The 27,256-nt window shown below is 38.8% G+C and overlaps 1 protein-coding gene across 15 annotated transcripts in view; it reads right to left on the bottom strand.

Moving 5' to 3' along the window:
* The window catches only part of ptk2aa (protein tyrosine kinase 2aa), an 85,576-nt gene that overhangs the window by 4,535 nt on the left and 53,785 nt on the right, over positions 1–27,256 (bottom strand). For 5 of the 15 annotated variants that reach the window (XM_058378379.1, XM_058378377.1, XM_058378372.1 and 2 more), the window contains 23 exons: positions 26,365–26,419; positions 23,179–23,319; positions 22,846–22,923; positions 21,975–22,082; positions 20,430–20,547; positions 19,803–19,833; positions 19,363–19,427; positions 17,440–17,529; positions 14,080–14,097; positions 13,322–13,378; positions 10,132–10,155; positions 8,754–8,851; positions 8,401–8,485; positions 7,713–7,813; positions 7,356–7,471; positions 7,082–7,182; positions 6,394–6,483; positions 6,005–6,209; positions 5,161–5,272; positions 4,115–4,201; positions 3,176–3,313; positions 2,658–2,789; positions 468–530 (listed from right to left, as the gene is read on the bottom strand). In XM_058378379.1, the coding sequence (XP_058234362.1) occupies positions 468–530; positions 2,658–2,789; positions 3,176–3,313; positions 4,115–4,201; positions 5,161–5,272; positions 6,005–6,209; positions 6,394–6,483; positions 7,082–7,182; positions 7,356–7,471; positions 7,713–7,813; positions 8,401–8,485; positions 8,754–8,851; positions 10,132–10,155; positions 13,322–13,378; positions 14,080–14,097; positions 17,440–17,529; positions 19,363–19,427; positions 19,803–19,833; positions 20,430–20,547; positions 21,975–22,082; positions 22,846–22,923; positions 23,179–23,319; positions 26,365–26,419 (2,113 nt within the window). Of the gene's footprint in view, positions 1–467; positions 531–2,657; positions 2,790–3,175; positions 3,314–4,114; positions 4,202–5,160; positions 5,273–6,004; positions 6,210–6,393; positions 6,484–7,081; positions 7,183–7,355; positions 7,472–7,712; positions 7,814–8,400; positions 8,486–8,753; positions 8,852–10,131; positions 10,156–13,321; positions 13,379–13,462; positions 13,628–14,079; positions 14,098–17,439; positions 17,530–19,362; positions 19,428–19,802; positions 19,834–20,429; positions 20,548–21,974; positions 22,083–22,845; positions 22,924–23,178; positions 23,320–26,364; positions 26,420–27,256 lie in introns of those variants that run through there. The other 10 variants (XM_058378370.1, XM_058378369.1, XM_058378374.1 and 7 more) reach the window with 10 other exon arrangements.

Genomic DNA, 27,256 nt, shown 5'->3' with positions numbered 1-27,256 from the left:
CTTTCTTCGTTCACCTCGACTCTCTGTTCTGCCCTGATTCTACTGCATTACAGTTGGTTTGACGGGTGGGATTGAGTGGTTTGTGGGAAAGCATGCATAACTCGGCTCCTGACGCACTTGTACATCTCCAAAGCACTTTCTATCAAACTTACCGAAACATACAGTGTGTTCTGTAATTACTCGGTGAAAATGTGCCTGGTTTGTGGGTGCTGTTTTTGGAGATGGCATGTAAAATAGCCACTTGTGGCTGCTGCCCAGGCTGACACTCCTTTAGCCACCGCTTCTAACCTTACACTATATGCACTCTGGAGCTAGACTGAAGCTGAACACAAAAGTAAATGCTCCCTCTATCATAAAACTCTCAAAATGGCCTAAGGCGCCAGGAGGATGTATATAAAATACAATATGTGTACTCAGTATGACCTTTGTGATGAAACACAAACAAGCAAAGGGTTATGGGAACTCACCAGTCCCTGGAGAGCACCGTCTTCCCGGTCAATACTGCCCCTCGAATTCCTCGACTCCGGCTTCTGAACACACACACACACACACACACACACACACACACACGGGCAACAAAACACACAATTACATACCCCAATTCCAAGCAGAGACTGCAGTGAAACATGACTGTCCATTTTTATGAAGCAGTCGTTCATATTACAATAATACAAACCTCTTTTCTCCCCCATACACAACAGGGAAAGTATAATCTTGTGTATAAATGTTATGCTATATTCACCCTTAATTACCAAAAAGACAGCATAACACACTGACATATTAAGAGACAAACATATGCGGGCCTGGTATCTGAATACGAATATGCAAACAGTCAGTTTCATCTCTTCTGCTCTCACGTCAGGCAACAAACTGAACATCCACAACAAACCCTCCTCACATATCCTCTGCAAACCTATCAAGCAAACAGGAAAAGAAAAAAAAAACACCAAGAAACACAGCGGATCACAGTAAGATCAGCACAGTACCGGTTTTCCAAAGCAGGATTTGAAAAGGTGCATCCTCGGAGCAGAGCGTGTCCTCACCACGGCGAGGAGAGAATGAGGTGAGCACCGTTCCATCAGCACAGCGGCCGTGCCGGAGAAGGACTGAGAGCTGGCTTCTTGTGGAGTGTGGATTAAATGTGCCTGACTGCAGCACGCAGAGTAAACACACAGCCAAATGACTCCCACCAGCTCTCGCTCTTTTTCCTTTCTGCACTCTTCCCCTCTCATCCTACTCTGGATCCTTCTAACACGTCCCACTTCTCCCTCCCTCCCTGCCTCTTTTCACTGTTTTCAAATGAAGTGACCTTTATAAACTTCTTATATATGTCCAAGAATGACCAGTCAACTAAATTTGGTAGTATTTGGTGATTTAAAAACAAATCCTTTTGATGGTCTCATCCCATGAGAAAACCAGGAGAAATATGACATTAGCACCAGAATAAGTCAAACCTGTCTTCAGTAAAGGCACAGGCCACAGGGATTTTCCGTGGTGTGAATCAGAGCAAAGAAAAAAGCTGCCAGGCAATTTAGAAATAAATGACATTAAGTTTTGTTTTACATGGCTCTTGTAACAACAGACTTTGTCACAAAGAAGATTTGTGTAGATTTAGATCCTTAAGACAACTGTGGCAAGGAAAAAACTCCCTAAGACTCCTCAAGGAACTACATTCAAAAGTAAACTGCTTCTAGGTGACATTGTATAGTGGGATTATAAATGATTATAATCAGCGAGAGTTCCCTATGTACAGATATACAATACCTGAGTGAGATTATTTACCGATGTAAATGTGACACAGGACATAAACTCGTACCGGTGCAGTGAAAAGACATCTACACAAGGCATTCATTTCTAAGAAGTACTAACCTTTTAGTGAGAAATATGGACCTAGATTGTGTTTACAAAGACAACAACACACATGCTGCATGATTGTGGGAAGGAAATGAAAACAGTACGGTCGCTTCTTCCACATCATCAGCCAGGCTGTTCTAGAGGAGGGAGTCTGATCTGATCCTGCAGGCCTGTCTGATCTCCACACGCAACACACTCAGGATTTACGGCTTTGTTTTCCGTATTGCCATTTTGCTCAATCAAGTCCAAATAAACACACAAGCACACACGCACGCACTCTCACTCGCATGCACACACACAATCATACACGCGTAAACCACAGTATGTGCTCAGGTTGAAGGAAAGGGTTCGAGAAAAATCAAACTCAGCAATTTCCCCTTTACCATAAATCCGGTAGATTAGCCAGGACATGCTTCTCTTTAACTTTTATGCTGGTTCATTGAGCAAATATAACCAACAAGTCCTTCTTATTCAAAACCTTTAGCATGAATATAATCCTCCACCACAGGTTTCTAGTTTCTCACTGATGCTACTTGCTCATGTGGTTTATATATACAAAAAATATAAACAAAACTACAATGGGTAGGTATGAAGGCAGCCATCTTTGAGAACCAGAATGACTTTTCACCTACTAGGTGTCTCCTCTCTAAGTTCAGAACAACATTAAAGTTCCACTTTAAACTTAACAGGCCATCACAGATACATTACACGGCTTTACATTACAGTTGGAGGCATGTATTAATATTTTGGCATTTATGGGAACGCCTTTGGACTAATCAACATATAGATTAAACTGAAATTACCAGGAAGCTTTCCTCCTGTTCCAGCCAACGTTGATCCTCCTCCATCTGCTGCTGCTGCATTATCAGTCTCTCCTCCATCAAGTGAGCTGGGAGTCCCTGACCCAGTGCACGCATGTCCAGAGCACCTCCATCCTGACACACACACACACACACACACACACAGAGGTTAATTATGGCTGTCGAGTCCGTCAGTACAGACTGAGATATATTATATTGTGTGGAAACATGCCACGTACAACAATAATACATATAAATGTGCACAATAAACATTATAATTATATTTCTCATATTGATGAAGTATCAAAAATGATCAAATAATAATGATTCAAATAAACAAAAAAAATAAATGAAATGACTCTAAAGCTATGCAAAATACTACAAAGAAAGATCATTTGTATTTTTCATTTAAAAACTCATGTACATAATCATTTAATCATAGCGGAGGTATTAAGGCAGGATAGAGGTTTGTCCAAAAACAAAACAAAATCAAACTGCAGTTAAGTCGGTCAGATGCTCACCTCCATATTAGGAGACCACACAGGTACGTCTTGTCTGTGGTGGTTCCAGGTCTCATGTGGCTCCAGAACAGAGGCCTGGGGTGGGTATCCTCCACTAGGCATTGACGGCATGCCATGAGATCCGGTATAGCCTGATCCCTTCAGCGGAGAAAAGTACAAATCAACGCAAGCGGCAGTGGAAATAAAAGCACAAACAGCTGTTTTTCTGCTTAAGAAGGTGATCTTCGGAGAGAGAGAAATTGTTTGCTATGAAAAAAATGTTAACTGCAGAAACAAATTCCTCACCACATCCATCACTGACTGCTGCTGAATATTTACTTGACCTCTGACCCAGAGACCTAGATGCGATCTCAAACAGTCTGGAATCATTTCAGTCTTCCAGCGGAAGTAATAAATGAAAAAGCCAAGAATTTTACTCAGACTCCTTATAAGGCTAGAATGTGAACACACTCTGGATAACAACAGACTCTAGATCAAGCTTGTTGTTAATGGGGTTTTTGTTCTTATTTCCACAATTTCTGCCATTTTGTATAAGAGCAGCAGGAGACCAGACTGGTAGGCTGGTAGTAATTTTGTCAAGGGAAATTACATTCCTTCTTATTTAATTCCACTGTGATCAACAGTTTTGAATCCAAAATAAATTTCCCAAGGAGAGTACAAGACAAAAAAAAAAAAATCAGACACTATGAACTTTTAGTCTCTACAAGAAAACAAAGTGCATTTTTCTACAGAGGCGATAACTTTGAATTGCACCTCAGCTGGCTGTGATATTAGTGTAAATCTAACACACACTCACACACACACACACACACAGACAAATAGGTAGCTGTACAACTTATTAAGTCCTTAATGTGTGAATGGCTTCATGACCATTCTCTTCTGAATACCCAACATTAAAAATACTACATTGTACTGGTTTTGTGTGTGATGTGTTGTTACCTGGTAATGATTGTGCTGGCCCGAATGCTGTGGACTCGGGAAGAAACCTTCACTGGACCGGGGACTGGGATAACCTGGTCGGCTGGGCTGCAAAAAAAAACCCCAAAAAAGTCAAAAGAATGATCTAAAAGGCCTGATCTGCAGTGTATACTGGTTTATCTTTGAGAACATTCTTCAGTGAAGAATCATAGCCACTTCACTTTATACACAATGGAAACAACTATGACAGAGAATTAAAAAAATGTGAAGTGCTGCTTTATGCTGGCAGTCCAGAGACAGCTGACATCTCATTGAACTTTCCTGGACTCTTCCACCGCTCTGTGGAAATTAGATCAGTTTAGCTTTTTCTTATTCACCTAAAAGATAGAATGCGTCTATTATGTAACGCTGCTAAAGGTACATTGGCTGATCGGAGTGACGTGTGAAACACAGTGTCCTGGTTAGTGTGATCTTTGGAGGCCTCGAATAAAGGATCTCAAATTCCAGTGTTTAGTACCAGAAGTCTGCGTTCAGAACAGACTGTTCATTTTAAAACACACAACATAATAAATCACAAGTACTTTTCCAGGCTTTGAGGTCTCTTACAGACACATAAATGTTTTACTATTACGGCTCCTGCTTAAGCCCAACTGGTGCAGGTTAAATCTATATTGAAACCCCCCGCCACAAATAACCTACAGAAACGGTCAGAAATGCTTTATGATCTTAAGTCTCAAACGATTATACTGGATAAATGTTCAAACCTCCCACCTAAAGCAATCTGTACAAATTATGTGACTTGAAACTTCAAGGAACACAAAAATATTATTAAACACATACTAAGACAGTTATGCTGACAGATTACTGAGAGCAACGTTTTAACAGAAAAGGTGATCTGGGATAATTTCATTGCTGCTATAATAGATAAAAGTTATTGTGCTTGAAAAGATGTTCATCTAACATCTGGCTACAGATGTGAATGATGATGAATATGATGGATATTGGTACTGAAATTAGCTTTACCCTCCGTTGCAACAGACAGGCAAGATAATCACAAAGTATTTTACTTTGGGAGGAGCATCATCTGATCCACCGGAGTCCCAGGACACTGTGACTTGACGCCTCATTTCCATACGCATGCGCTCCTCCTGCTGAGCTTTCTCCTCCTCCAGGATAGTGCTACACAGAAAATGTGATGAAAGGTATTTTATTAAATTATATATAAAAGAACACTATCATAAAACTATGTATTCACATCTTCCTTTTAGATTTGAAATTTTAACATTTTCACTTCCATCCTAATGCAGTACATCATCACAGTAATCTCAAACTCCTGCACTTTAGCCTTTTTCTGTCCTCTACTGTAGCTCCTGTAGCCCCGACACAGGTTAACGAGAAGATATTGGGGTTGCCTGATCAACACTTGCCCAACAAAACTATTTTAAGCGTCATCTAAACATGGCTATAAGGTTTAAGTATTAAACCTTATACACCTACATCTGGTCCATTTTGCTTTTGCGCTAGGTTCTTGCCTGGGTCTTGTTCCTATTGTAATACTATATCCTCCAATACCCTGCTTGACACTCAGTGTTTGCTGTTAAACGTGTGTAAAGTTTCTGAAGGCGTGTATCTCCTGTGAATTTTACACAAATACATTTACATGCATCAGTGCAACAAATCAGCTCTGACCTATACAAGGTTCCCTAGTGACACTATATGGTCGCCAAAATAAAGAAATAAGCACTGCTCGGATAACGAGTCTAGTACCATAATGTGAAATATCGAATAGAACAGTGACCCCTGGTGTTTAATAGAGAACACCGACAACCACTTCCAAAAAACATGACCGAATCAGATATATAACAATGCTGGGTCTTTCAGATCTGCTGCATATAAGAAAAGCAGGTTAACCTGAGCTGGGTCTTGAGTTCAGTGAAGCGTGGCCTCTTGCCCGGGTCATACGCCCAGCACTTGGTCATCAGGCTGTAAAGGGTTGGGGGGCAGTTAGGGGGCATGGCCAGGCGCTCGCCGTTCTCTATTCGCCCAATCACATCGTTGTTCTTTACACCTTGGAATGGCTTGATGCCGTACATCAATATCTCCCACATACACACACCTAAGAGAATAACAAAGAAAAATAATATTTAAATAGTGATTAAATCTATTTCATGTGAACTGGAAATATTTACAGCACCGGATAATTTAAGCCTTAAACAGTACCATGTTATTCCAGACTACCACAATAATTAATGTGTAGTAGAACATTTATAATTTAAAAAGTTATAAACCATCTAACTTACCGAACATCCACACATCACTGGCTGAGGTAAAGCGGCGGAAGTTTATGGATTCTGGTGCCATCCATTTGATTGGCAGTTTTCCTTTGGAGGCTATGGGAAATAAAGTTTCTATAAATGTGCAATATTGTTTTTTTTTATGGTTTTAATACCCTAAAACACAGAAATTACCCGTATAACCGTTAATCTGATTCCAAAGGTTGTGGAAAAATGATGTGCAAATAAGAAACAATATATATTTCTACTATTCTGTATGGTTCACATTAGTCACATATAGACAAGTGAGATCTCAATATCAGGGTCTCTATCTGCATGTCACTATACTAAGCTATTAATTTAATAACAGCCTGGACTGACAAAGTATTGAGAAAGCCTCAGTGAAAATTAAATTTGACTATCCATTTTTAACATGTTAACTAGTACATATTTATCCTGGACCACTAGATGGCGCTGTATGCTACGAGCATGAGCACTCAAGTTCATCGTCAATCCAGCCTGTGTGAGGAGCAAATTGAAACCATCCCTAACCACCTAAGAGAAGTAGTGGTATAAGTGAAATTTTTTTTGACCCATGAGGTGCAAACCGAGCCAAATGACTGCTGCGACATTGCAGAAATGAAATGTTTTCAAAAAATCTGCACTAAGGGAAAAAAATCTAAAAGTGGCCTTACGAGTCTGAAGGGATCATTACCTTTATAATAAGAGCTGTCCTCCATGTACCTGGAGAGTCCAAAATCTCCAAGTTTCACACAGTCTGCGGAAGACACTAACACATTCCTGGCAGCAATGTCCCTGTAGGAAACATACATACATGTTAACACCTAATTCAAACATTTGCATCTAAAATGTTGTGGCAGTAGAAGTGTGGTCATGCCCCGGCTGTCATGTTGAAGAATTGTGTAGTGAGAGATGGTTTGTGTCTTTTGTTTCAAATTAATGAGCATCTCTGTAAAGTGTTGTCTCACCTATGCACGAATCTCTTGCTCTCCAGGTAAGCCAGAGCTGTGCTCAACTGGTGGGCATACAAAATCAGTGATGCCAGATCCAGGTTGTATTTCCGTACTTGTAAGAATGACCGCAACTTTAGAAAACAAACAAGATAAAAACAATAATTAATAAATAGATTTCTGTTTCGGATGCCTCCTGGATGTCTCCCAGGGAAGGTGTTCCGGGCATGCCCCACCGGGAAGAGACCCCGGGGAAGACCTAGGACACGCTGGAGGGACTATGTCTCTCGGCTGACCTGGGAACGCCTTGGAATTCCCCTGGAAGAGCTGGAGGAAGTGGCTAGGGAGAGGGAAGTCTGGGCATCCAAATCTTACCTCGCCAAGAGTGCAGAGCTCCATAATGATCCAGACCGGGTTTTCTGTGATTACACCGATCAGCTTGACGATGTGAGGATGGTCAAACTGCCGCATCGTCACTGTTGGATATGAAATAATTTCACATCACCTCAATTTTCCCGCGTCCACAGATGAATTAAAAGAGTAATCTAAACCAATCACTGTATAGACTTTATACTGTAAACCCGACACGTAATATTATTATCTATTAGCTGAAGTCTTATGGCTTTAAATCAAATAATACAATAGAAATAATATTTCCTGCAAATTAATATAAACCAGCTGGTCAGATCTGCTGTTCAATCAAAATCTGACCAGAATCTGAATATAGCATTTAACAGAGCTATGATAAAATAACTGAACAACAGCAAGGACTGACCAACAACGTTGCTCAGCAGTTAAATATGCTGAAGAAACATTATTTGCTAGCAGACTATTTAATGATGGATGCTGTAACTGCAAACAATTTTTGTCTGATGCAACTATTTACCCTTTTACATTAACAATAGCTTAAAATCAAACATGTTTATTGCTGTAGTTTCAATGTAGTTTGTTGACAACACCAAACTTCCTGATTTTCACAAAACAAAGGTGTTTCGATTTTCATGCAAAAAACCACTAAAGCTAACATTTATAGGAAGTCAGTGTAGTGTGCTATCTTACTCACAGGCTTCCTGCAGGAATTTCTCCCTCACGCTATCCGAGGTGCAGTTCTTGCATGTTTTAATGGCCACAGACAGAGAAGGGTTCTCCTACAAGAATCACACGACATTCACAAACCCTTCAGCCACAAACCAGTCAGGATGTATTAGGGGCAGGGTTTTGTAACCAGAATTTTCATAATAGACCTTTAGCTTCCTCGCGAACAGAAATAATGATCCTGGGCAAATTATGGGTTGAAACCTTATAATATCATCACAAAAACAAAGCATTCTTGGTGGATTGCAGTTAAATTGGGTTTCATGGTTTGGTTAGGCTGTGTCGGTTCCGAGTCGTTTCTGGGAAAGGGGTTGTACTCACTGGGCTGGCGTAGATCCCCTGGTGTACGTCTCCAAACTGCCCTTCTCCGATGCAGCGGCCCAGCTCGATGCGTTCCCGCTGGATCTCATAATCCCTGGCTGAACACACAAAGCAAATATAACACATCATTAAACATAAAAGTCATCATCATTTATTTTATATTTGATGTAAACATCAGATATAAAATGTCATTTTTCTTTCTAAATACTAAGGTACCACAAAACAGCATGCTAGTACTAGAGATGAGAGGCCACCGATTTATTTCTTTTTATTTTCTAACAACAGCACATCATATTGCAAGGCAATGACATGCAACTGGCTTACAGATGACACATTGGAGCAGTAGTATGTTTGGCTTAACAGCAACTTTACAAATAATATCTTGATTGTGATCGGTCAGAAGGTGTTGTGTAATTGTCTATAAACTGCAGCTCTGACAATAGTTCTTGCTGCAAGGCAAATCACAGGTTTTTATTAATGATCATTGTTAAAAACTAATGATACTGGTTCTAATAATGATACTGATTCTAATGCAAAAGTGTTTTTTTTTTATTATAAAGAAACATAGGACAGAAATTCCAAACAAAGAATCTTTTTAAAAATGTGTTGATATGGCAAAGGAGGAGAGGAGACATTTGTTTAATAATTTTGGAAGGAGTCTCCAGTGTCAGAGGTAAAGCTGTAGCTAAGTCTTCTGGACAGAGGATATTAAAGTAACATGACGAGCTTCATTTTTTTGCCCTATTTAAATGATGAGAAAGAAAAACGTTCTAATGCAAAGTGATGAGATGAACTAACCAGTTTCACAGAAATTAAATGCAATGATGTAAGTCGTCCTTTAACTAATAAATTGCTGCGGTATAAGAGGAATATAACACTGGGACACACACAAGTGGTCCTTACTTATTAAATGAAATCAACTGAATTCAATACATTTTTACTACTACTGTAATATTGTCAGAGTTTTGCATACCTAGGGTACTCAAAGTTAAGCAAATGTTTAGCTAATATACAACTGTATGTGTGTTGTGAAGAAAATAGAAAGAGTAAACAGAAATGAAGCTGAAATTGTGCAAAAAATCCCTCCGAATAAACTGACAATACAGCAAACATCTGTACAAGGTGAAGGCATGCTGAGTGACCTGAACTAATATCAGACAAACATCTCACATGTAAGAGCACAGCTGCAGCATTCCTGCGGTTAACTGGACTAGTAGTGAAAAGACAAATATTGCTCTTAGATCAGCTCTCTTACTTTGTGAAATGTGAGCCAGATTAACCTCAGGTCCATCACAACCAAACACCACCACCATGAGAAGACAGAAACGAGAAAAGCAAAAGGAAGGAATAAAAACAACAAGAAAAGGAAGAAGGTTACCTTTGTCTACTCCATACCACTCGGCTGGGGGGGTTACGGTAGGGAGAAAAGTGAGAGAGCTGGCTTTTAGAACTGAACAGAATTAGACACAGAGCATGAAGGAGACAGAATGATAGAAAAGATGACTAGAAGCACAGGTGTAAAGGAGAATCTGGACACCAGGGATGCAATCTCAAGTCTAACTAGCACAAAAAAGTGATGCAAATGCTTTCTAATAATATCCTTGCGCTAAAAGTTTCTGTCTCACTAAAGACATCTATAGACATCCAAAAGAGAGTTTCATCACAGTTCCTATCAGGATTATTTTTCATATGCATGAACAAAAACAAATGCATGCATCTCATACAGCAGCAGCATGAACCGAAATGTATTTACTGTAAACTATGATCTTCATATTAAATCCATTAAATCTAGTGTGGACTGGTTAAAATGAAAGGCATCCCTTTCAGCTCGGATCCGATTGGTTTCTAATGATATACTTTTGTATGCGTGTGTGGGGTTTTTTTGCCTCGTACCCAGCACTTTTCAGAACAAAGTTACGCCTGTGCTTACTAGGTCCCAGTTAACACCAGTGAGCTTAAGGAATAAGTAAAGTTATCAGCTGGGAAGTTTTAAAAGATTTCCATAAACATAAACAGGACAAACAGTAAAAGGTAATGAATGACTGCAGGAGTGTCATGTAAGCAATGCAAAATTATGCACAGGAAAGACAACATTTCCAAAGAAAATACAGATTTTCGGTAAAACATGACTCACAGAAAGACCTAGTATTACAATGAAATTTCAGTGTTGAAGAGAAAGGGAAGTAATTTTACTAGACAAATATCACAGTGGTCTGCATACTAGTGGATCCACTTTAATTTTTTTTATTTATTTTTAGAGGAGCTATCCTGCAATTTAGCAGTATATTTAAATTGGTTTAGAGTATCCAAATAAAAGTTCAATATTACTCGATTTTTCATTGTCAGAGAACTAAACCTTTTAAAAAAGGTGTGAGTGTTTATCTTGTGATGTGCCTGTAGTGATATTTAGGGCAGAAGCTCTCTGTGCATCACACTCATATGACACTGAGCACCAGCATCCTCAAGGCACTGACTCACTCAGTAATAACACACCTGCTACACTTTACTACTGCCCCTGTCGCCATCATATAGCTCACTGACGCAGACACACTTCCCACCTAGCACGGCACAGTACAGGACTGTATATCAGATTCCAATAAACATCCCAGTACTTTATTCTCAGGTTTAAAGTTCTGATGTAGGATCACTTCCTCACCTGAACATTGCTGCTATATTAAAGCTAATGGAAGTTATTTAGAGCTAAGCTCTTCCCTAAAAACATGCACATGACCAAAGAGAACTAAAAACACCATTGCGGTAAATTTAGTGCCAAGGATGGTATAACAAAACATCTGATTCAATTAAAAAAAATATAAGATGCGAATTGTTAATTTTGCTAAACGCCTAATTTTAGCAAAGCCTTTAGGTAACTAATTGATTAAGTAAAACTTTTAAAATGCCAAATGTTGAAACTTTGCCAGCTCTAATTATTTCTAACATAATGCTATGGCAATTAAAAGGCAGAACACTAGCTATGCATTGTTTGTTTGTTTGTTTGACTCGAGAGGTCTTTAGCAGTTAAACATGTACAGTATAGATGCTTTAAACATTAACATTTCCCATGTGTGTGAATAAACTGACTACACTTGGCAAGAGTCGGGAAAACACCCTGAATGGGACATTGTTCCTGTTATAGACTATTGATCCACTGTGACCCTGACCAGGATAAAGAAAGGAAAAATCCATATATAAGTCTAAAAAATAAAACGGAAAGGTTTTTCCACAAAGACAAGTAAAACATTTCAAACCCAGTTTCCAGATCATCACAGATATCCTTGCAGCTGGTATCTGATTACAAAACTGACTTAAGTCACTTTTGTTATGGCATGAAGCTACGCAACAACTTGATTAAAGCATTCACTGTATGAGGGAATTACGCCGAGCTAGAAGAAAACTCTCTAGACTGTTTTTGCCACTGTATTGGCTCCTTATACAACATGATCAGGGCAGGGAAGATTGTCTAGGCAAGATTCAATAGTAAATGTAAAATGTGTGCATGTGATATTGGTGGAATATATTTGGATCTTCCTGCCTAAGAAATTCTGAAGAGGTGCAACACAACTAACAGACATGAAGGCACACCTCCATCAGCTTTTGGTTAATACATTCAACATATGGATTTGTTCAACATATTCAACATTTACAGTTTATACTTGAGGTGTGGTGCTGATTAAGGTACATGTTCCTGTTCCTACCGGTTCCTCGATCTACAAGCCATTTGCTTGCCGTGTCAAACCTGAAACTGTTGATGGGGTTCAGTCTCATTTTGTCTCCCTGACGAATCAACTCGTGTAAATTTCATGACTGCCATTAAAATAAAACATTGTAAGGAGAAAATTAAGCTAAGCGAATGATTTGCTTAGCTAATCCTAATTCGATGATTTTGAGCAACTACACACCCCTCGTGTCAGAGAGCTGTTGGAGCTGGACGCAGATGGTGAATGATTTGACTTCTATGGTTGGAATGTTGATGCCGTTTCGATTCAAAGCGACAGTACAAGTTCAACACCAGGGCTGGGTCAGAAGGGAGAGGGGTAATGAGAAAAGCTTTTCCCGAAGACATTTTAGGGTTTGCAAAATGATTATAAACACTCTGAGCATTTGATTAGAAGCTTAATTTCTATAACCGTGAATTTAAAGGGAAGCTGAATGTATTATGAGAGTGATGTTTTCAGTATGGTTTATTATTATGGATCTTTTACGTCAGGTGTGTGTTTCACGTTACGTACGGATAAATAATCTATACTTAATGAATCTACATGCAAAAAAGCCTTTTCTTTTCTGTTACCACATTCCTAGCTGCCTTCTTAGGGAAACTGACTAAGTACTCTGGTATTTGGGAGTTGGATATTTTAAAGTTCTCTGACCACCACATGAACAAACCAAACAAGCCAGGCAGAAAAAAAAACACTGCAACAGTGAGCCATGTTCACAAGAGTTTTGGCTGGAGCCAGGACGGCAACATCTGGGTCCTAGAGCAGTCTGTGACGATGCGTGCATGCGCACACACACCCATAAACTTTCTTTTTCTTATTCATATTTAGTTCAAATGAGTTAGCAGTACTTACTGGAAGGCATTGTGTATGTGTCCTCCTCGTCTATGATCTCTGCATAGTCGTCTGTTTCTGTGGGGAGACAAGAGGCGGTCAGAACGGCACGTCACAACACCACCCAACACAACAGCGGGCCAGTCTGAAACTACACATCACCTAGAGCGTTAAACACCCGTGTACTCTTTCAGCAGCCCCATATAAAAATAAACAAAATGAGTCAAGCCTGGAAAATCACACCCACTCAGCTAGAGACACACGCAAACACAGATTGATGCAAAGCTCTAAAAGTGTGCCTTCTCTCTTTCCACTCTCTCCACGCAGTCTGCTCATGCACTCGTGTGGTACATATTTATCTGTCTGCTTGTCTGGCCAATCACAGAGGGTGAGGGAGGAGAGAAGAGGAAGTGACTCCTCTGTCCCCCCCCCCTCCCTCACTCTGTGCGATTTAGCAATCTGCGTCTTTTAACAATCTGGGTCACTTCTTCATTTTATTTATTTAATTTTTTTGTAGATTCTGTCCCCAAATGCTAAGATGACTGGCTTTTAAAACAAAAAAACGTGCATGAAAATGGAAAAAGAGAGATTTATACAATATTTCTTGCATACTAAAAGCTCTAATTCAACCTTCAGAGAAAGAATAAAAAAAAATAAAAATCTACACACTGGGCAATGAGGAAAGAAGAAATGCATATCTATAGTATTGATCCTCATATCTAGCTGTTAGCATCAGATCGAGGTGAAAACATGCAAGATTAAAAGACATGAGACTTTACCATCCCCACTAATATCTTCTGTAGGTCCGAAGAGGGCATGCAAACAGAGGAGACGCAGAGGGAGGAAAAAAAAAAAAAAAGAGGAGAGGTTACTGCATCATAACATTTTCCAAGTGCACATCGCATTCAACATGGAGGTTAATAAGGTTAATACTGATGCTCGTAGCTGTTCAGTGAAAACGCACTGAAAGCAAGTAGGAGTATTTCTGCAAGGAATTAAGCAGCTGAGTGGTGTTGATGGAATGTGTGGGGGGGGGGGGGGTTGGACCAAAGTTTGGACCTAGAGACCAGCATGGTGCAATTCGGCTTACACCTGGAGAATGGACAAAAAAGCAAACTATTCTGTTACGCTTCCAAATTCCCAGAAATCAAACGGTCAATGCACAGACTGTTGCCCAAATCTGCTTTTTAAAGAAATGTGGTGGGTATTGAACAGGAACCAACATTTTTGAACCAATTTTGTTGTTTCAACATTCAGAATGTTAGCAAAGATCATTTAATCATTACAGTCTGAAAATGCTGAACACTATAATAAGCAATAGGTAAGAAAAAAGCAAGTTAAATCCCTCATTATTTTGTTTTGAATCTAACAGCTAAAATGGGAAAGGTTTACACGTTAACCTGCGTATTCGTGCAGTTACCCTATCAGTCACCAGCGCAATGCATTAACTCATACAAATATAAGTCAGGAGAGCTTCACTTCATGTCTAAATCTTCAGAAAAAATGTGATCTTAGCAAAGCCATGCTTGCTAGTGACAGGAAGGATGATTTGATCATTTATGAAATCTCCAGAGATTTTCAGACACTCTACAGTTTACACAAAATGGTGTGAAGACTATCCAGTGAGCATCGGTTCTGTTGGTGGAAATGCCTCGTTAATGATGGAGATCAGGGCAGAATGGAAAGACTAGCTTGAGCTAACTCAAATAACCACCCTTTACAACCCTGGTGAGCAGAAAAGCGGCTCAGACCACACGCAACACGTCAAAGCTTGACTCAGATCAGCAGAAAACCACATTGGTTTACACTTCTGTCAGAATCTAATCCTACAGCAGGCACAGACTAACAGAAACAGGATGGAAATTGAATGCATTTAATGAATTTAATCAGGGTCAATCATTAAACTCCTCTTTCATTACTTCCAAATCACAGACCTTCTTGCTGACCTAATTCCAAGATCCAGCCATAATCTGACTAAGATTTTCCAGCTGATCTGTTTGTGAACTAGATAAATAAAATAACGGGACCTGATAATACAAAATATAAAACGTGGTATGAAGTCGGTTTAAAGAAGAACTTTATATTGCCTTGAAGGATGATAAATCATGAATAACTACGTGTTAAGGCATCAGGTAAAATTATAATAATGTGTTTGATGCTATTTCAAAAGAGCGATCGATAGCTAACCGCCTCAAGGTCATATTGTAGTGAATAACCTCTGAGGAAGAAAATAGCAACAGTAACATTTCTTATTAGGATTGCAAAAGGTTGGTTGTGATCAGTCTCAGACTTCAGACATAGTTAAAAAAGGAGATGTATTTCTATTTACAGCTCAGTATTTCCAAGTGACCGATTCACACTGATTAACAGTTACTTATATTCCACATTACATATGCCATATTTAAATACCTGATCTAATCATCTAATGCTAAGCAGAGTTCTAATATGTGGATGTTTTCTTTAGACGCGAGTATCTGAGAAGATTAAACCAGCAGTTGTAGTTTCAGTACTTAAACATGCTTTAGAGAAAAGTGACACTGTTTATATTCTCTCATGTTTCCCTAGCAGACCACACACCCACATGTGAAACAAGACGGAGCCGGAGAGAGGGAGTAGGACGGGGGGAGATGGTCAGAGGCGGTGGCTAATAAGATGAGGGATTATATAATAGATATTTCTGTCAGATGAGTAAGTTGCCAAAAAAACATACAATAGAAAAGTGGTTTTTAAAAAAAAAAAAAAAGCGAAAAAGATATTGGTTAGGTTTCCATATAACAGCCCAATTAAGCAAGTCTCAAAGACTATAAAATATAATTACGTTAGATGGCAGTTCGTTTGTATGCGCTTGTTAAACAATATGAAATAAAGTGTTGACGTGGCCTCAAGCGCTCCAGTCCTCTGTCTCCAGCGGTATCCCATAAGTCTTTGCGTTGAAGCCTCACCAGATTTCTGGCAGCAGTGTGACTACAATCAACAGGCCAGGCTATTCTGGGGCAAATGAGACTAACTCAATCTGTGCAGAGCTGCCAGACCTCTGTAGCTCAGACCCACTTTCATAGCACAAAGCTCCGGACCTTTTCCCCTCCATGTATCAAATATATTGTAAGTCATAAGTCATTTTTATATTTCTTATACAACTAACTACCCGATGCTGTATGGTTGTTCACAGCATCTCCAAAGTAACTTTATATTCATAAAAATGGACTGAAAAATAGAAATGGAAGCCCACATACACTTCCTACTCTTGCATTATTATTATTAGAGCTGTTACTCCACAAAAGCTGTTACTCCACAGTTCTGCTCCTAGCGATAAAGATAATGCAATGGAGAAAATAACAAACAAGAATACGATACACTTCATAGAGAAATCACAGCAGGTCTAAATAAAAAAATATAAAAGGTCATGGTTTGAGAAAACAAAAACAGTCCTGCATCGAAAAACCGATGCTGCTGCTTTAAAAAAATTCTCTTAATGCTAAATCTTACTGTTCAGACGTGTTTTCTGACTTAATCTGGAATCAAGACGAAGTCACACACACACAAAAAAAAAAAAAAGGCTCTGGCAGACAAGACTGACATAAAACAAGGGCCTTTTTTTTCCACTGCACAGCATACCCTATAAAAACAACAAAAAAAAAATCTTATGGTTTTTAGGATCATCAGCAGTGGAAAAGTTTTTAAAAACATCACGGATGCCTAAATCGATGCAAAATGATCTAAAATTGCCTTTTTATTTGCAGACTATACTGGAAACAGACATGGTTTGATTGTATTTACAGGTAACTTGATTGTAGCCAACATGAGCTGGTTAACCATACAGCCATGATACATAGAGGATGATGTTAAAATCTGTAAACTCTTTCAAGCTGGTCATCAGTCATAATACACTGAAGACGCAGTAAGGATGTTGTTAGTGTCATCACTGTGACCGTCTCTGAAGTCTCCGAACCCATTTCTCTTGATGTTAATGCAAAAATCAGGACATCTATATAAAGGCTTGCAGAGATCTTCAACTTCACAACCCCAGGACAAATATACCTTACAGATGGGCTAGATGTTTTATGGGCTAGATGTATGAGCGTGTTAGTTCAGAGCACACACAAATATACACACGTATATAGAGACCACGTGTAAGCTACCCTTAGGTGGAGAATCATGGGAGCAGAAGACAAAAGGGAGGAGGAAGCGGCGAGCTTTAGCTGCTTTGGGTGGTGTCGGAGTCGCAGAGTCTTCAGAAGAAAGAGAAAGCGGGAATGGAGAAAGGAAGAAAACAGAAAGCACATGAAAACAATGAAATGGAACGAACACATTGTGTACAGCTTCTACCAAGATGGTGACAAAATACGTAAAAGTCTACATGAATAGCCAAGGCCTGGTTTCCCAAAAATAACTAATCTAATAGAGTGATAATTGGCGGAGGATTTCCAACATCTTACCACATAATACACTCATCATAATACGATGTCTAACAAACCACACTGCCTACTTGACCGTTAATACCGAGAGGTGCTTTTTTTTTTTTTTTACACTTCCTCTTCCTTGTAAAAATGTCATCATAGTAGGAAAAAACAGCATTGGTAAATTTATGAATGAGGCTGTTTCACATTTTCAACGTAATTTCGCATTTAAGAGTTAAGATCTGTCATCCACAGTCAAATAAACCTTTTCAGCTTGTAATTATATAAATGCAGAAAAGCGAAAATGTGCAGAGAATCTGAAGTGTATTTCCTTTGACTTACTGCTTAATTACAATTAAAGTAAGTTACACTTCTTCTTCATCTCAAATGGCATTCTATTGTCCACATGGTGTTCTTTGTAGCTGTGACAAAGCCTAATGTTATACTACATACAGTACAGGAAACATATACTGTATAGTGAATAGAAGTTGTTGACAGGAAACACTGATGATAAACAACATGCCTGTGGATAAATAAAGACAAGTCTATAAACAAAACATTTTTACTACTGCTTTTTTAAAATGAATAACTACTTCCTCATTGTTTTGTTTGAGAAAGCAGTTTAAATATATTTACTCACTAGTCTAATGTATCTAAATACGGAGTCTAAAGGGAAATTTGTGCCTATAACGTTACACACAACATGAAGACATAAAACCGATCAAGCTTCACATGTGTAACACAGCAGATCTGTGGAACACTGACACTCACACATCACGCACGCCATGTAGTGTGCGCGCACACACACACACACACACACACACACACACACACAACACAACACAACACTCTGACCAGTCACACAAGCAGCTCTTTCACATTCGGACTGCAGCTCATCAGCGATTCCTGCTCTTTCCATCTCAATCGACTCTTTCTGCCTCCCTCCGGCTAAAAACACTCATTTACCACGCTAAGTCTCTTGTGTTTTCCTTTTTCTTATCTCTGTCCCTCTTACTACAAATAATGGTGGATAAAAAGAAGGAAATTGGCATTGAGATGGCACTGAATAGAATGGACTGAAATAATGAAACAGATATGAGACAGCGTGCGAGTGTTTAATTCTTTGGTCTTGTCTGAAACAATCGTGCCGATGTGTTTCCTGTTGACGGGGCACTTCTGATCCTGGAAGCTCAAGATGGCTCAGCTATGTATTTCTGGCATCAGACACACTGTTGTAGCTGCAGGCTGGATGGCACCTGCTGCTGCTTTTTTGTGTTCTGTTGGAACGTTAAACAAAACTCAAAAGCACAGAGCCTAACGTGGTTCGAAACATGGCACATAGGCAACGTTATCTATGCTGGAGTAATTGTGAAGGGATTTAAAAAAATATTATGTAACACAGTTTTTATTCCAGAGACAGTCCAAAGTCAAGAGCACGAAAACTAAACGCAAATACGGCTCTGTCAGTGTGTAGCAATCAAAGATGTCAAGGTATTGTTCTAATGAAATATCCATAAAAATGATTTTTTCAATAAAATCCATCCTGCAAGTTGTCCTTAAAATACATCATGTACTCAATTGTTTCATGTAATTTCACCTGACATGAGTTTACTTAATCTTTGTCAACATGGACACTGAAGCACTTAGTGCCATAAAGGTTCCCACCTGATACAGAGATGGCACGAACTCCAGCTCGAACGGCTTCTAACCGCTTCTCACTGTTTCCGAGCCTGCAATGCAAAGTCAATACACACATCGGTAAGACTGACGGCTTTAAAATATTTACAAGTCCCACTTCTGCACGGTTTAGCCTGCATGCATGCTTAATGAACACACACAAAAACATTTGGGTAATGATTATGTGCTGTTCTGGTGATGATAACTTAATCCATGTTTATTTAATATGTACAATTTTTCACATGTTCACGAATAGATTGTTTTATATTACAGTGCTAGGCATTGCTAACTTGGCAGGACCGACGTGTGTTTATTTATTGTCCCTTTTCATTTAAAAAATGGAAATAAATATATAAATAAATGAATTAAAACAACAACAATAACAAAAACCCAGCAACAAATCTACCCCACAAACAGTTTGTACTTACTTTGGGATAGATGGAAGCGCTCTCTCTCCCTCTGTTGGTCAAGAGAATAAACGAAAACTACATAAATATATTTCGGCTTTCTTACATGCTTCAAGAACTTTATTACAATTTTACAATAAAAAAAACAACTGACAATTTGCTCCATTTCTATCCACCAATCTACAACAAGGGGTCTGCATGTATTTGAGAATTTATGATAATACACAAATATTATTTTTAAAAAAGGATAATCATATAATAAATACAAAACTATGAGATCCTCTGCAGTTACATCACTGAAATGTATTTGATTAATCAAAAATAAGAGGTTTGCAAAACAAGCCTAATCACATAAATACACAAAAACACTAGAGTAAAGTGTAAATGAACCGATTTTTATCTTTTATATGGTCGATGACCATATAAAAGATAAAAATAAAAAAAAATAAGACAGCTTTCCTACGATTTAATTTGCAGTATGAATCAAATAAAGTGCTAAAACCTTTTGCTTCTGCACAGTTATTACTCTGGAATGTTCTCGCTCACACAATGCGGTCTATTCAGTGTCCGCTCTAGCTGGAGTCGAGGCAGAATCCAGGCAGCATCTGGTCATCTCTTAATAAAGCAGAATGATGAAGGATGTTTTACCTTTCTGTGGCCTGACGATGAAGGACTGGGTGACGCCGTTGACCAGGCGACAGTAACCGTCTATCAGGTCGGCCATGTTCTCTGCCGTGGTGAAGGACGGCGTAGTGATGGTGAGAGGCTGGATGAGAGAAGATGGACAGAGACACAGAGACAGATCCACAATGTGTCATTATCAGTTTAGCCGAGCTGAGCGGAGTAGTCACACTACTAATGCTTCGATATGAACTGCTCGACTGCAGCTGCAATAAGAACCACCCCTGACCCTCTGAACCATAGACACACCCCTACAAAGCACACACACAAACAAAATGGTGTTTCTCTCCACCACGACATATATCCAGAGACCCAGGCATATAAGCTATTACATCATTATTATGTATTTTATGAGGACAATAAAAGACAATTTGAATTTACTACTGATATTTTTGCTATACTGAGCTAATAATTTGACTGTCTATATGAACTGAATGAGTTTAAAATGATACCATTTATGCTGATACACAGGAAGTGTATTAATTTTTAATCAATAACTTACAAACAAGCATAAAGACTATCTGGAGCAGATATCGGAATAAGTGACACGGTTAGGGAAAAAAATCCTTTAATATCAAGTCTTAGCTGCAGGACAGAAATGAAAGAATCCATTCATGTGATCAGAGGAAGAATGGAGCTCAGAGAAATCTGAGAGAGAGAGAGAGAGAGAGAGAGAGAGAGTGGAAATGAGAGTGAAAGCAGCCAAGACAGAGTGTGTGTTTCTATGGGAAATCAAGGAATCTAAAGCTCCCAGGCTTGCAAAAGTCACAGGACAATTTTTAAACCATCGACTGAAACAGCCATCATTTATGACAATACCATAATCTATGATCGTTTACTGTTCTAGTCTCATTTTCTTTCAGTGACCAAAAACAATCCTACAGAAGTGTTTAAAACCCTTCTACTTTTAGTCATCTAGTGTATAATGCAATCCAAACACACACACACTAAACTTTAGCTTGAATAATGCATGGCTCTGAGAAAAAGTTAATCAATGTCACACTTAAGTTCACTTTATTTTATTAAAAGTATATGCTCCAAAGGTGATATTAGCCTGTGTGTAAGTAGTTCAACTTTCACTTTGGGGCAGAATCTCAAAAGGGGAATTCTGCTTCACTGTGTATATAACTGTTGTGTAAAGAAGAGTTAAAGATGGATTTTTATGTGGATCACAAATCTTAGTAACTCTAAGCAGCATGAAGACATTACTGTGGGTCAATCACATTTATAAACAAATATCTTAATACAAGTGTGACATTATCATAATACTGGGTAACTAGCATTGGAATGCATTAAGCCTAACAGGTTCATTGTCAAAAGATATCAGGTACAGTTAATGTGTTAATAATATATATATAATATATATGTACCATTTCATTCTGGAAAGAATTGCAAAGGATCAAGGTATGAATGACCTTTTTCATTATTATTTATTACAAATCCACCTTAAACCTTTGGTGAACATTTAATGACAGAAAAATAGAAAATGCATGTGCTATAAAGTGTGTTTACCTCAGCAGCCCCGGCCACGTCCAACTGCAACATGCCCTTCCTCTCACGCTCCTCCATGCACGAGTACTGGATGCTCTGCACCTGTGTGAAGTTAGCCAAGTGTGTCGGCTGAAAGGAGAGAACACACACACACACACACTTACTTAGAAACCTGATAAGACATTAGATGCACGAAACCATTCAACAAGGAATTGCTAATCTCAACCTGTGTGTAAAGTCTTTGCATTAGAAAAGCACTTGCATAAAATGAACATCTTATTATTACGAAAGTTACACAAGTTTGATTCTGTTCCCTGGTTTCAGTTTCCATATTTCTGACTGTGTACATATACACTCCTAGAATTTCACAATCCTGTCCATGGAAAATGGAAATTCTGCAAATGGAAATTTAGCAAATGGAAAATCTGATTGCGTGCCTCTGGTTAAAACAGACAGGGATGTGGGATACGGTTCAAGGTGTCTCGGCTCAGGTGCATGGCAAAGCAAAGGGCTAGGAAACTGGAGATGTGTGGAAACACGGGAATAAAATGACAAGGTCAAAATACTCAAAAACAAGCCTATAAAGATGTTGAAGCCATTACCCATGACAGCAATCAAAGTAAGTCTCTTTATTTTTGCTGCAAACTGTTAGCTTTATTGTAGAATATTTTCTTTCTCTATTCTCTCCCCTTTATTAGTTTTTTGCTTTTTATTATAATTGTTTCCTTTTCCTTTCCTGTCCTTCTCTCTCTCTCTCTCTCTCTCTCTCTCTCTCTCTCTCGGCTTTAATAGTTAAAAAAAATACAGAAATATACTGTAACTGTATATACAGGCTTGCAGTGTTGTAGAGTGTGGTGGTGTGAATGTCTATAGAAGTGAGGAGTACACTTACTGTTGAGCCTTTATCTGTCAGGTAGCTGATGCCTTCCTCAGGACCAATAGCCAGCTCTACTGAGATAACCCAGCTCGACTGAGACACACACACACGCACACGAATAATTTAACACATTAACTATCAATCTACTATGACCTAACATCTGATAACTACCAAATATCATTTCAGGATTTAGCACTATTTTGGATAGTTAACCCTAAATCAGACATTTTATGTCCAAGCAAGCAGATAATCCTCTCGCAGCCAATAGAGGGCAGTGTAAGACTTCTTACAGAGAGGGAAAAAAAGCCTCCAGAACCTTTAGCCAAATTCTCCCACCTCCATACCTACCCCCAGAGCACATTTAAAGCACTCCTTGTCAAATCTGTAGACTGGTGCAAGGATCTCGAAGAACTTGAGAATGCTCTGTTCATCGTTCAGGCTGGCAAACTGCTTAAACGTCTGCTGGATCTGTTTCCGTAATGTTTTAGCCTGTGCCGGAGAAAAACAGGAGAAGAAATGAAAAAAGATAAGCGGTTCTAATGTAGCATGACTCATTTGAGTTGTTCTGCTCTTTCTGGAAGATAAACTCTTATGCTGCATCTATGTGAATAGATGCAGGATAATAGATTCTTTCATTGTAATCATAACTACATTACTTTAACAATGACTGCATTACTTTAACAATGAGAATAAGCACTAATATTAATAAATTATTTTAAAAATGGCTTCATTTGTCTCAAATAAAAAACGAAAAAAGAAAATGTTGCCAAGTTCAAAACTCCAGTGACCAAAATCCTAATCACAGGCAAATTATACGTTTCATATTATTATCAATTTAATTTTATTAAGACAACAATAGTCAAATTTAAGGGTAATAACCTTATACACAGCATTGTCAAAACTGCTAGCAAACTAATGTTGGAAAGAGTGTGTCTCCTACATAAAAATAAGCAGCTCTTTCATTCGTATTCCTTTTGAAACTGGTAGCTACCAGATGTGCTTTTTCCCTCTCTGCTGGGTGAATTTTTTTGTCATTTGGCAGAAGACCTTATCTGGAGTGATGGCGCGACAAAATGACAGACAGACAGACAAGCAGGCAGGCAGAGAGACAAACAGACAGCCAAGTAGGCGGACAGGCAGACAGACAGACAGGCAGACAGGCAGACATGCAGATAGGCAGATAGACAGACAAGCAGACAGAGGCAGACAGGCAGGCAGGCAGACAAACAGACAGCCAAGTAGGCAGTCAGGCAGACATGCAGATAGTCAGACAGACAGGCAGATAGACAGAGAAGCAGACAGACAGGCAGACAGACAGACAGACAGACAGACATGCAGACAGACAGACAGGCAGGCAGACAGACAGATAGACAGGCAGACAGACAGACAGACAGGCAGACAGACATGCAGACAGACATGCAGACAGACAGACAAGCAGGCAGACAGACAGGCAGACATGCATGCAGATAGACAGACATGCAGACAGACAGGCAGGCAGGTAGACAGACAATCAGACAGGCAGACAGACAGACAGGTGAACAGACATTCATTTGTTCTTTCATTCATTCATTCATTCATTCATTCATTCATTCATTCATTCAAATTTGTGTTTGGTCTGCATTCAGCAATGCATTCAGGTTGCTATATGGGACTTACAATGGAGAACACAATGTTGTTATTTATTATCTTATTCAATTTAGACGTGATCCAACAAAAAATATCTATCTATAATTAAAGAATCCACTATAAAAAAAGATACTAAACACGGTCAAGGACAAGGGGGAAAACAGCATTCCCAGGATGAACAGAGAAAACAGATCACATCAAACAGGCTGGAACATGTGAGCAGTGTGTAACTGTATAAACACCCCCCCCCCTTTCCTGACATCTCTCCAAGCATCTACTGAGGAATCATGGGAAAGGCTTGGTGAAAGAACAGAGACCCAAAGAAAGCTGCTGCCAGAAAAAAAAAAAGTAGCTCCAGGATTCCCCTTCATCTGTGCTTGTTCATTTATTTCACAATTTACAGAAAATCAATGCAGAATTAACAGCTAATTTTAGCTGACCTTCTCTGGCTCACCAGATGTCTCTGTATTAATGGATACGGGTACGAGGCGAACAGTGCTGATTATTCAAAACTCACATCTGAGCGCTCAATCATTTCTTCCGTGCTTAATTTGATTATACTCACTAGTGAGTCGAGTGTCTGGACTTTATTACCTGACAGATGGCCATGGCTGCAGTTTAGCTCTATGTGTAATAACATGAACCTCTGCTGTGTCAATACAGCATGTTGAAAAATGTGTCATCTGTCACAAAACATCTCCATAGAGAAGTGTCTTTACTTTTTAATACGCAACTCGTCCATTATAGCAAAGAATGGATGGGAGGGGGGTGCCAGTACTTTGGCACACGGTTCAAAAAGGGAAAGTGGGCTAATACACACACGCACAGGGTTTAACAATGACCTCAGGGGTGAGGGGACACCCCCTCTCTATACTGAGCATCTGTCCATGGATGTTTTGCAGGGTCAGAGAGAGCACATTACTTTGCAACCTTGTACACCGCTGATCGCTACGCCTTCACGTGTGCCACAGATTTATCTCTCTCTACACAAAGATTAGTGGTGACAGCTGCACAGATCAGGCCTTAAAGGCTTACAAACACAGAACCTTCAACATCTAAATGTAACCCGAAGCAAATAATAAAATACATATAAAATAAAACATGTCTTGCGGTACAAAAGTGGACAATGAACTCTAATCCATATAGATATAAGAGACTACAAGTTTTCGGGAAAAATAAAATTAGTCCAAACATAAACGATCCAACATAAATAGGTCATTGGATTCCACCAGCCGCTCAGCCAAATAAAGGAAGATGGAGTGAGTTCTACTGATGGATGAGCTCATTCAAAATTACTTGTACTTTCACATTCTGTATTAAATAAACCAATATATTTGAAACCTTAAGCTTTAAACCTTTTAAGATTTTCTAGTATATTTTAATGAAGGCATAAATCATTGCATAGAGATTTTTTTTATAAGAAAAATAATAAAGGATGAGACGTACGATGCTGATACAACAGCACTGTTTGTACTGACTCCAGAACATTCAGTATTAAATTTCTACAATGGGTAGAAATGAGTATTTTTTCTAGTTTTTGATGTTGCATATATTATGTTAGCCTTTTAGAAAATGACATGTTTAAAAGGGTGTGCAAAAACTGAATAAATGAAGCTTTTCACTGAAACACAAGCCCTTACCGTGTCCCAGTTGCACACACCGATACATAATGACACTCAACAGCATCGCTAAATGGTTTTACAGCTTGACTAGTGATTCTCGATCTGTTTTCAGTGATTAAATGTTAAAAAGGGTATTTTACAAGCAGGGAATATCACACAAGCCTACTACTGAGCCCCAAACAAGTTGAATGAAGTGTACTAGGCAGATGGAAAACATCAAACCGTGCATTAAACCATTACACCATAGTGCAGGTTAGAGTCATTTCTCTCAGTCTTCTAAACTTACCTTGACTGAATCGAGCAGACTCTTGGGGAAGAACCGCCTGAGACCGACATCTTTTCTGGAAAACAAACAAACATATAAAAAACAGAACTGTTTGGAGTACAACTCAGTAGAGAATCCACATTTACAAAATGTCTAACGCCCAGCAGAGTCCTGCCAGAAATCTTCCACCGTCCTCAAAGGAGACATCCATCTGTGTTCCAGATCGCTCAGAGAGGCTCCAGAGGAAGATGCTCATTAGGCCTCATGCATTTCAGCAGTTTTTATATGATCTCAGAATAGATGGATGGCGTTCAGCAGGGGCCAAGGTTTTAAATATTTATTTTTTTTTTGTGGATTTAGTCATATTCCTGATTTGTGAAAAAGATAATATCAAGGCAAGGTGACTTTAAAATTATAAGATATTATTAAGAGAAATAAAAAGATAGCCATCTATTATAAAAATATATACAAAAGATACTCACAGAAATATTATAATAATAATAATAAAAATATTATTATAATTTATAATTAGAATTTGTCATTTATTTTCTATTTTTTAATAACAGATTGCTGTTCATAATTAATTAATTAATAAACAAACAAATAAATAAATAAATAAATAAATAAATAAATGACTGCATATTAATAATATAGTATTTTGTTTCCTGGTGGTCCAGCAGCATCCCGTTGTCTCACTGTTGCAGCCTGGGTTCAATTCCAGGGAACTAACCCAGCCACTGAGTGACTAAGTCTCAGTGCCGATCCCAGACCCAAATAAAATGGGAGGGTTGTGTCAGGAAGAACATCAGGCATAAAACCTGTGCTAAATCAAATATGCGGACCAGATGATCCCTGCGGCGACCCTGAACAGGGAGCAGCCAAAAGAACACCACCACAGTATATTATTTCAATA

Source organism: Hemibagrus wyckioides, linkage group LG24 (genome assembly GCF_019097595.1).
Source record: "Hemibagrus wyckioides isolate EC202008001 linkage group LG24, SWU_Hwy_1.0, whole genome shotgun sequence".
In the NCBI taxonomy this organism is placed as follows: Eukaryota; Metazoa; Chordata; class Actinopteri; order Siluriformes; family Bagridae; genus Hemibagrus; species Hemibagrus wyckioides.
The sequence above is the reverse complement of the archived record's forward strand: the minus strand, read 5'-3'. Positions and strand labels throughout refer to the sequence as shown.